At 39.6% G+C, this 11,619-nt stretch overlaps 1 protein-coding gene across 1 annotated transcript in view; it reads right to left on the reverse strand.

Moving 5' to 3' along the window:
• The window catches only part of snrka (SNF related kinase a), a 47,911-nt gene extending 36,557 nt beyond the window's left edge, over nt 1-11,354 (reverse strand). The window contains exons 1-2 of the mRNA XM_065246218.2: nt 11,174-11,354; nt 4,566-5,283 (exon numbers count right to left, since the gene is read on the reverse strand). Of these exons, the coding sequence (XP_065102290.2) occupies nt 4,566-5,154 (589 nt within the window). The 5' untranslated portion in view covers nt 5,155-5,283; nt 11,174-11,354. The remainder of the gene's footprint in view (nt 1-4,565; nt 5,284-11,173) is intronic.
• Nucleotides 11,355-11,619: the final 265 nt, after the last annotated feature.

The following is an 11,619-nucleotide window of genomic DNA, read 5'->3' on the forward strand; positions in this document are numbered from 1 at the left end:
ACAATATCCTGGCCAGACCACTGTTGTCAGTGATATAAGTATTTGAAATGAAAATGATTTCTTAATGTCTAGTGACATATCAGGGCCATTTTATGATTAATTGATATAAATTTCTTACATACTGTTCCTTTAAGTTCCCTGGTTTGTATTTTTTCAAATTCCCAGTTTATTCCCATATATTCCTATTCATTCTCAAGTTTTCAGTCTTAATAAATTCCCAAACCGCACACCTTGTCAAATGTCTTAAAAATAGACAACACCAGAGCAATGTCTGTGGTAATCGAGGTTTGTAAGGAATAATTGACTCCGGTCCTTTGAATGATTTGAAAATAACGCACACACGCGGCAATACCAGCTTGGATTTTCTTTTAATTCAACGGGCCATCATCAATTATTCTTACATACCACGATTACTACAGACATTGCTCTGGTGGTTATTGTAAAACATTTGACAGGTCAGGTGTGCGTTTATCGAAAAATAATGCATACCCTTGGTACATTTCTCAACCAAACAGAATAAAGCACTCAACAGCCCCCGTTGCATATTCAATTTACAACTCTTATATTTCCACTAATAATGTGTGAAATAAATGGGATATAGGAAAAAGGTCAGACTGCAAGTAAAGCCATTAAACTTTGATCTCACATAGTGTACATCATTGATAATGCCAATAATCATGAAACCACTGACTGATGCCTAGAGTTATCAATATTAAACTTTAAAAAAGAAAACACATATAGAAACATACAATGTGAAAACACAAGTCAATGAACTCCTTTCTGGATATAATTATGTTGGAAATGAACCCTGCTGCTCATCATTATGAAGATGGAGAGCACAAGGTTAGGGCATCTTGACATGTGTTTCCATTACTGCATAGAGCTCAGCATCCATTAAGCCTGGGCCTCTTTCACATTTCTCCTTTAACAGCAATTTCTAAATCATGCAATATCATGCTGGGTCTGTTTCAACCATAAATTCTTTGTGCTTCCTTGTAATAAATACAACATAATTAATAAAGATTATTGCACTAAATTAGGCCATATCATAATGACCATAATATTATATTGCCACAATTAATGCTTAACTGCTGCGTTATGGATTCAATCCCAAATATCACACATACTGATTAAATGTAAAGTCATTTTGGATGTCTCTTGGTGTTGCAGCTTTGAGAAATGCCCCCAATCACATGTGAAATGCGTAGTAGCGCTAAATGAGCACTGAGCTTTGGGCTCTTCTGTATTAAAAGATCAACAAAATATATGTTATTCCTTAAACCCCATGCAAATTAGTGATTAATTGAATGAAGTATTAACTAACCACAGGGTTGATCCTCGCAGATATTAAACTTATAAATACTCTGTGATTAAAGGCTCTGAGAGTTGCTGAGAGTCCAAAATTAAGGGACTTTCTCTGTCTAAGAGAGGTGCATCTGCTCAGAAGCACAAGCTAAACATGGGACAGCGCATTATCGATCGAAAAAGAAAGTGGAAATCGTCTCAGCGGGAAAGCCGTCAGAATCACAGCACAATGTCTATTTGATCACCCTGACAGTGTCAATAAAGAGCGTTTATTATGAGCTCCAGCGGGGAAGATCAGCTCAAACACACAGAGGATTAACCAACCCACCACCTGCCTGTGTAAGGACTGAAAATACAATTAAACAAGTGTACGGCTCTGTGATTGCCCTGTCCTGACACCCGCTTGCAGTTACAGAGCAAATCTGAACACAGATGCAATCACTTCCTGATATTTAGGCAATAACAAATCATGATTTACAGTACACATAAGGCCCGAGGTAAGACTAGTCTAAAATGCATGTCTGAAAAATGCATGTTTTGTCTCGAGATACACCTCAGTAAGTCAGATTTATAAAAGCAAAGTCATAATTGAACTAAAGTTTAATCCCGGCTTAATCTAAGCATTGTCTGTAAAACCGGGGAAAATCTTTGAGCAAAGATGTAGGAGCAAAATCATTCAACATTTTGTCCTGTATTACAGCTCGAGTCAGTTTGAACAGGTACAATCTGAGCTACAACACAACTGCACAATGTTTATTTAAGTTAAACTATTGTGCACAATGTTAATTTCTTATATTTATGTGAATGTTCGGGAACATCTTATCATTATGGCTACAGTCAGTAACTCATAAAACAATGATTAAAGTCCACAGTGTACGGATTACACTTTTTAATTTCATTACCTTTACCTTGGTTTTAATTTACAAACCAATAAAATCATCACACAACTCTGCAGAACTTGTGTGTCGTTTTGTACTTGTATGCAGCTGTTATGATTGCACTTTGATGTGTAGCGCTGTGATAACGTCTGTGTTGTTAATGGTCTACGTTGTTTCCAACTGTATTTGATTCTTTGGAAAACGGCATAAGTGAGATGTGCAGATGACTCTTGAACATTGAGAATATATCAGGTCAATTGACTGTTCGCAAAGACCCGACCCCCTTAGTTACTATGTCCGACAAGATACGCCGCTCTCACGCCAATCACAACGTACAGATTAGCTGCCCAATCAGGGACACAGCGCTTTTCAGATCGATGATGCACTGATGGGAGACAATTATTTACTTTCTTTCGGAAGAAAACTGATGCCATTTTTGGTAAAACAAAAAAATCGGTGCTTAAGTTCCTTATGTTCACCAAACAAAACTATTCTGCTAAAAAGCTTTCGGTTTTCTGTCGAATAAGCGAAAGGACCAAATACCTATCACCAAACATTTCGAATGACGGGATCACACAGCAACCATGAAAATGTAAAGTGATATGCGCACATGCTTTACAAATGAAGCAAACGTGTTGGCAACGTGAAATCATTTGCTTTTTTTGCTATTTTTAGCCGAATAGTTTTGGTTGCCAAACATTCGATGCAATCCTAATGTTATTAAGAATTTAATCCTAAATAAAAAAATATTTAAAAGTCGGCACTACTAACAATTCCCTGGCAAATTAAAGTGCAACTATTTCATTGCTAAAACAATGTTATTTTGTATATTTGGTATAATATAATGTGTTTGCGTGATATATGGTTAAAAAAACACATTTTCCACAAACCATACATTTTTGTAGCTCCAGATATACTGCTTTCCTCAAACGCATTGATTTTAAACAAAAATCATCGATCTGAAAAGCGCTGTCCCTGATTGGGCAGCTAATCTTTACGTTGTGATTGGCGTGAGAGCGGCGTATCTTGTCGGACATAGTAACTAAGGGGGTCGGGTCTTTGCGAACAGTCCATTGACCTGATATATTCTCAATTTTCTTGAGTCATCTGCACATATCACTTAAGCAGTTTTCCAAAGAATCAAATACAGTTGGAAACAACGTAGACTGTTAATAACACAGATTGTTAACAAGTGTTTTTAATTAGTATTTAAACACTCTCTATGATAAAACATTTAAAAAATAATAATAACACGGTTTTGGCGGTTATAGAGTTCTAATGACGGTGTTCAACTATAACCGTCGGTCTCACAGTTATATAATAACCGTCACACCTTTACTCGCAAGATAGGGAACTGCTGCATGCAAATTATTTCCAGCATTAATTTTTGGGTTGTACATCATTATACAGTCGCACAGTCAACGGATTGGAGCGCTTTCATGCCCCGACACGCTTAACCATCTACCCACCTCTTCTCCTTAAAAAAGGTCAGGCCTAAACCTGCATGCTTGCGTTCATTATCTCGAGGAGCTAATGCAACAGTAATGAAAGGAATTCGTCACCGAGCCACTTCAAGAATCCATGGCCTAATGATCCAGAACTTGAGGCTGTCAAATGACAGTTCCTCTTAACTGACTAAAAGATGGTTCCCATTGCCACTTGTTTTCTAATAAAGAGGCTGGGCCGTGTATTTGACAGCAGTGTAAAGAAGGCTTACAGCAACAGACAGCTCGATATAATCAATAGATGATGCTGTTAAACCGCTGATCGGATCCCGTTCACAGTGGGACATCGTATGACATATGCATATAATGTCTAGAGGCACTTGCAGAGGATACATGGTAGGACAAAAGTCCCATTTTGATGTAGCAAATAAACTACAAATCAATATTAAATATCCTACATTGCTTGGCAGCCACAAACAGCCTGCAGTTAAACCGGGTGTACACGCTACCATATTTTTTGTCGTATGTGATTGCTTGCCAGAACGTATGATGCGGCCCCACTTAGGTCTTGGGTGAAAGCCAAGTCGATATGCATCTTAGCTAAGACCCTGGTTATGACTTTACTTGCAGTCTGTATCATTTCTGACATCCTCATTCACACACAAAGCTGAAAGGGTAACACGTGAACCCCAACAAGATGGTGCATAAATGGAACCAAGTTGCTCATATTGGTTCTTTAATAAACTGAAAATGTACCAGATCACCATAAAAGACAGACATTTGTCTTGAAAGCAGTAAATCAAAGTGACCCATAGCTAGATATTGAGATATTGATCATATTGTCATGCATTCTAAAAATACAGAGATTTAAATTTTGGTCATTATCACCCAGCCCTAGTTACAACTACCCCATAGTTAAACAAGTACAGACACTTACCCACAGCAGGTGCATCATACTCATCTCCAAGCAGGATCTCCGGTGCAGAGTAAGCCAGCGAGCCACAGCTGGTGGTCAGCTTCTTCCCAGGCTGAAACTTATTACTAAAGCCAAAGTCGGTGAGCTTGACCAGGCCTTGCTTCTCAAAAAACACCACATTCTCAGGCTTCAGGTCACGATGGACCACGTGTAGCCGATGGCAGTACGAGATGGCGTGCACGATCTGCGCAAAGTATTTCTTCGCCAGCTCCTCGTTCAGCCCCTCCTCGTGCTTCATGATGTAATCGAACATGTCGCCCCCATCTCCGAGCTCCAGGATAAGGTAGAGTTTGGTCTGCGTGTCGATGACCTCATAAAGCCGAACGATGTTGGGGTGCTGGACCAGTTTCATACAGCGGACCTCCTGGAAGAGGTGACCGGTCGCGACCGTGTCCAGCTTGGTCTTGTCGATCACCTTGACCGCCACTTTTTCGCCGGTGAAGACGTGACGTGCTAGTTTGACCACGGCGAAATGACCGCGGCCGAGCGTCTTGTCCAGGTCGTACAGTCCGGCGATCTTTCCGTCGTACCCGCGCTTGATTCCCGCCATGACTGCCGGGCCTCCGGTGGGATGTTGGGGGCAGTGGCCCCCAGTGGATCGGTGGGGCTTAAACCGGAGGGAAAATCCAGCTTACTTCAGCACACTGGATGGTAATAACAAACCCATGATGGCAGGTTCCTGTTAACAGATATGAAACAGTCATAAACTGATAGGTCACAGTTATCAATCTATACTGATGATAAGGCTGCTGCTGCTGCATTCAGACAAAACCAACAGTGGAAAATCTGAATACTGAAAATAAGCTACAGAGCGGTCCCACCACCACAGCCCCTTAACACAGACCAGCATAGATTTGTATTGATTTCCATTTGTTAGTGAAAAATAAAAGCCGCAGGTCCGGCTGGTGAGCTGGTGCTCCAGAGGAGAGGCTGCTTTCTAAAAGGCCTGATTGAATTTAAGTGGCATTAACCTCAGGCCAGCACTAAAGATGACACCACCAAGCTGCCACAACTTTCACATGTTCCTAACATCATGGTTATTCTCCACATTTCCAAGAGCCACAGCACCTATTGCAATGATGCAAAAGTGTGCTGCTGTCTGCATAACATTTCTTATAAGTAAAAAATGCATTTCGGTCCCCATGTGTGTTGTGGGTAAATGTCCAAGCATTGCTGTGTGCTTATTAAGCCATTTTGAGTGGTTGTCAGTGTGTTACCACATGCTCATGAATAGCTCAGTGGTAGAGCATTGCATTGCAAGGTGTTCACAGGTAGTTGGCTACTAACTAGTTTAATATAAAAGAATCCCAACAAGTTTTTATTATATTTTACCTACAACCCAATATCATGGCAATTACTAACAATTTTTTAGGGTGTACAAATTCATCTGAATTAGCCAATCTCATTCGTATGTTGTTGTACGATCTTGCTTTCGCCCCAGTGGTTTTGGGTTTAGTGGTGGGGCTTTTTATTGCCTTTTTTAATAATCATACATTTTGTATAATATGCATTGTACAAATTCATACCACTTAGCCACCTCTTAAAATAGTTACGGATTCCCATGAGATCAGGCTGTCTGCTTCCTAGATATATGGCTTGATGTTGCCTTCAACATATGATTTAGGAAATTTTTGCACGAAATACGTAACTTTTTGCTTAAATTAGTAATAGTACTCCTTACCAACCAACACAACCTAAGGTATAGCTAATGTCAAACTGCAAAATGTGGGATGATGAGCCAAAGTTTAAGAGGACGTTCACACAGAGACGCGTTTACGTAAACAATTTCTATCGTATCTGCGTTTCGTCCAGACAGAACTATTGTTTTGGGAGCTTAAAATGTGGGATGAGTTACAATCCAAAAGTTTAAGAGCCCGTCCACATAGAGACTCGTTTAGCTGTATAGATAAAAATTGTGTATCTTATCGATGTTTTGTCCAGATAGATCTGGCATTATGGGAGCCTGAAACAATTATTTTTAAACATGTCCACAGAGTGAATAAATCTAAACTCAACACCCTTACAGTTTAGTGTGTACAGCCAATCGTATTTTGACGATGTCATCACTCCACCTCTCGATTCTTATTAGAAACCTGTCTATGTCACTTAACAACAGCAACAATAGCGGACTACATGCTTGTGTTCGTGCTGCTCACTACGCTGAGCAACAAATGGTTAAGGACAACAACAAGGTTAATGCAAATGTCTTCCTCTTTACTTTTAGTGTATCTCTGTGGCAGAATTACAGCACCACAACTGGTCTGGCATGTATACTACACTGATTTAAATCGGTTTAAGTTTTGTGGCTGAAAACAGGCGTTTAACGTTTTTTCCGCGTTCAGCGCTGAGCGTCGAGAATTATTTAACTTTGGGTGAAAAGCAGCGCTCGTCAATGTCAGTTCTCACACGCCGTCCAATCACAGTGGAGGAGGGGTGGGACATTACCACAGCAACCAATCGGCTCATAGGTGAAGTATCACAGCTACCAAAGCGCTCAGCTGAAGAAAGCTGGCACTCAGCTGAAAAAACAGCTGACATTTGGCATCCTCCAGGCGTTTTGAGCCACGTTTAAGTTTTGGTGTGCACAACCACTTATAGATGGTTTCATCTGGCGCATGCGAGTTGTCGCATTTATGCATCTAGGGATGCACCGATACCACTTTTTTGGAATACGAGTACGAGTACGAGCACTTCAGTACTTGCCGATACCGATACAGAGTACTTAATAAAAAAACATGATTTAAATGTACAGGTAACAGCTTTAGTCATATAATTTAACAAAAATACAAAGAACTGGTTTTCCAGTTTGTTGTAAACTCTGCCTCTTTGGACAACACAAGAGGCATTAACCCCTTACACGCCGCTCAAACATAGACATTTCTCAGTCCGTGGTATCGATTCCAGGTATCGGGGGACTTTTAACGAGTACGAGTACTTTAGAAAATGTGGTATCAGGGCTGATACCCGATACCAGTATCGGTGCATTCCTACATGCATCTGGATGAAATGTAACTACAAATGTTTATGTTTGTTTAATGATTTGGTTAGTGGCTAAACTGAACTCTGAAACAAATACCTCTTCGGAAAAAAAAAATGTTTTGGATTCCTAATGACGATGGAAGAAGGCCTTCATAGATCACCACTATGTAAAGGGAGGTTTGGCAGCCGATCTATAGTTAACATTGTATACATACATTAATTTTACAAAGTAACGTTAGCTCAGTGTAGTTTCTGAGACACTTTAGCTATGATTTGAACTAAGGCAATCTACTTGTTATTTATTTTGCTTGTTATTAGAAAATAAACTACTCTAAAAAATGTTGTTATTATTGAGTTTACCAGAAGTTACGTTTGTTTTATGAAAGCAGTTTGTTTATGTTGTTGTTACCCCTAAAATGTCTATACTCACGAACACGTTTTGTATCCAAGTACCCTAGACATGGCGCTATTTTATACAAAAGAGCCTAAGAAAAAAACTACAGGCCACTAGTTTTTGTTGAACAGAAATGAGTGCGCGCCGCTTTCATAAAAAATACCTTGTTGAGATTTAAGGGGAGCCATAATTCATCTGGATCACTGTTCGGTCCTAGGGCTGGGTAAAAATATCGATTCATCAATGCATTGCAATTATTTGTTCCTCAATTCAATATCGATTCATCAAATTCATGAATCGATTCAGCCTACCGGCCAGTGGCGGCGCTGTGGTTGGGCAACACTCTAGCGCCCGCTCCCCGAGGTAATTTGATCCGGCCCTTTATGTAGTCTGTGAAAAAGACATCTCTAGAATAAATAAATTTAGAATTAAAATAAATGTAGTTGGACAACGGGCCCTACAGTTACGAGTTGATGAGCGTGCATCTGTTACAGCATGAGATGCAGAGCGCGAGTCACGTGACTGGCGCGAGCAGGTTTGTCACATGTTTATATTCGTGCTTTGGTCTAACGCGAGCTGCTCGCGCCCGCACATCAAGACGCGATGACTGACAGTGGTGAGACCACGGACTCTATGGCTGTTTTAACCTCTTGTATTTCCATCTTACAAAACCGGCTTTTCCGACAGTTGTTGTTTGATATGTCGGCTCAATGATGACTTGCTTATCCACAATGACATTAGATGTCTTAATAAAGGAAACGCATTAAAACGATTAGTGACAGTTAATCAATCATCGCGCCCAACACCTGCACCACTGAACGTGTATCTATTGACAAACATACACCTGATTTTACTGCTCTAGCGAAATCTAAAAGTATAATTTCTCTAATTAGAAGCTAGACTAATGTTTGCCAGTTATTAAGATGGCTGTTGTAGTTTAAATAGGGGTAGTGAAATAATTAGCTTTGACAAAAACAGCATAAAACAATGTTATGTTACATATTGTAAACTTTTTTGTTATGTGTACTAAAGTGAGTAAATAAGTTAAATTCTCAATGAGTGTGATATGGCTCTTATTTACCCCTTTAAATGTAAATTAAAGCATCTTACAGTGCACTTATGTTGTTATGCAGTTTTAAAATACAACATATGAACCTGTCTGGATGTAGAAAAAGCCTACTTGGACATGTTACAATGCACTAATTTTGTTGTATGCAGTTTGAAAATACATGTTTGTAGAAAAAGCCTATTGTACAATGCACTGATTTTGTTGTTATGGAGTTTAAATATATGAAAATTAAGTCATAATCACTGATATATCTTCGGCCCCTTATATGAGATGCTTTTCATGAACTGGCCCCCATGACAAACTAACTGAATATCCCTGCTCTAGTGAGAGCGTTCAACATTGTACAAGAAACGCTTTACCAAAACACGCTTTACCAAAACAGCAAGATGGCAAACAGCAGCTGCACTCCGTTCAAGTCTGCACCAAAAGCTAAAATTAAAATATAGGCTACTCAGGTACTTAATTACTTGTGTATCTACTTATTAATTTATTGAATCGATATTGAAGCAAACAAATCAATATCGAATTGAATCGAATCGAATTGAATCGAAGCCTCAAGAATCGGAATCGAATCGAATTGTGAAATTCCTAACAATACCCAGCCCTATTCGGTCCATTGTCCTAGTTACAATAAACAGTTGATTATTACTGATAATAATACCCAAGCTCGCATTCGACTTTGAGGGTAATATCAATGGATGCATTTATAATCAGAATTTCTTCCAAACCCAGTGACCCAGATGCTCCAACCCTACTAAACGTGACCGACGAGTGAAATTCACAAACTGCACAAATGAAACGCAATACAGCACTTCAGCTTGGCCATCAAACGGAGTACAACACAGCTTAAATAAATCATATTCCACTGTACCGGCTGGCCATTCGGAACAGATTCAAACAATCCCAGCCGCACAGCGAAGCCTATATAAGATGCCATAACACTGATATCCGAACAGGCTAGATTTACAGTGTTTCACAATTGCAAACAAGAAGGTTCAGCTTTTCGAAGAATTCCTGTCACACAAACATATCAGCCAACGATCTGCCAGTGAATATCTGTTCATACTCAGGAATGTACTGTAACTGTTGTGTAATATTATACAGTCCTTCAGATTACAGAGGTGAGATCAGGGTTAAGGTCTAAGCCCGGTGCTTGACTCATTCTTTCACTTTTACATTAGTAGACCAAATCCATTGTGATTTTTCATATTCAAACCATGTACTACAATATGAACACAACAAATCAAGACAAAACTGTCAGGCAAGCACTTACAGGTACAATTTTCTTTCAGGTTTGCGTAACATGATTCTAGCACACTCATGCTCCACACCTTAAACATTCCAGCATGACTAACAAGCATATATTGATCAGAGTACAGTACTTTACTCTTGCTTATGATACAGAGTATATAGGAAGACACCTGATGGACTGAACCTCAAAAGTGAGACCTGTTAGGACACCTAAAAACTATTAGGTTAGGAAACTAACACATTAAAGCCTTTCAAAGCTTATAATAATAATAATAATAATAATAATAATATAGAATCATGGCTACAATGTGGTTAACAATAAATACTCCAAGTATTAAATCCTGAATGGCAGATCATCAAACCAGTTAGCAGATAAATCAACATCCAACATCCTCACATCAAAAACAAGCAGGCATGTAAACCACATCCAGCTTCCTTACATGATGCATGCATAAGACTTTCTTCTAGCATCAAACCTAACAAAACCACACGTCCAAAAAAGAGTATGGGGCTAAGCATCTGTGCATCTACCTTTGTCTGAGAGAAAAGCTAGTGATGATCATTGGCACATCACATCAAGCATGTTGGTAGCTCATACCCATGTATGGCAGGCCTGAACTGGCCCATAAGCTCCTTGTAAGCTCCATGCATCCATTGAGAGGGTCTAAATAAAAGCTAACTGGCTACACACTGCAAACACAGACAATTGTTAAAATAAAACAAAGCCATTCCGGCATCCTGAGCCACAATAGAGCATGCACATTGCTGTCAGATCTAACGTAGTAACAGCTGTTTACTGCACGTTTATTGTGTCGGATGCTAGCCGGCTAACTGGGTTAGCATTTTACCGCACTATCACCCAAAGCTTTGACTTACCGCTCGCTCCGGCGCACATTAAAACCGCTTCAAACTCCTGAATATCCCGGTAGTTGTAGATCTGGAGACGAGAGAAGATAAGGCCTGCCTGAGTGTGAGTCCAGCCCTGTATGTGTGTGAGGTTAGACTGCTCAGTGTGTGTGTAAATACTGGTGGAAGTGCGACTCTCAGCGCTTCTCGCTCTCCGCCCTGAAACCAATGAAGTGCAGGGAAACATTGGCTCAGTAACTTACACTCAATTATGCTGCAGTTACATTATTACACCAGAAGGGGCGCAATACGGCGCATCACATACTGTTAATGCATACTTTTCAGCTATTTGACGTTTTTTAAACTGCAGGATATTTACGTTTTAGATGTATTCACTTATCAAACACATTTATCCCAATTACGGTTTATGAATTACGTTTACACATATCTATTTAATAAACTACACAACCACAATA

This window comes from Paramisgurnus dabryanus, chromosome 13 (genome assembly GCF_030506205.2).
Source record: "Paramisgurnus dabryanus chromosome 13, PD_genome_1.1, whole genome shotgun sequence".
In the NCBI taxonomy this organism is placed as follows: domain Eukaryota; kingdom Metazoa; phylum Chordata; class Actinopteri; order Cypriniformes; family Cobitidae; genus Paramisgurnus; species Paramisgurnus dabryanus.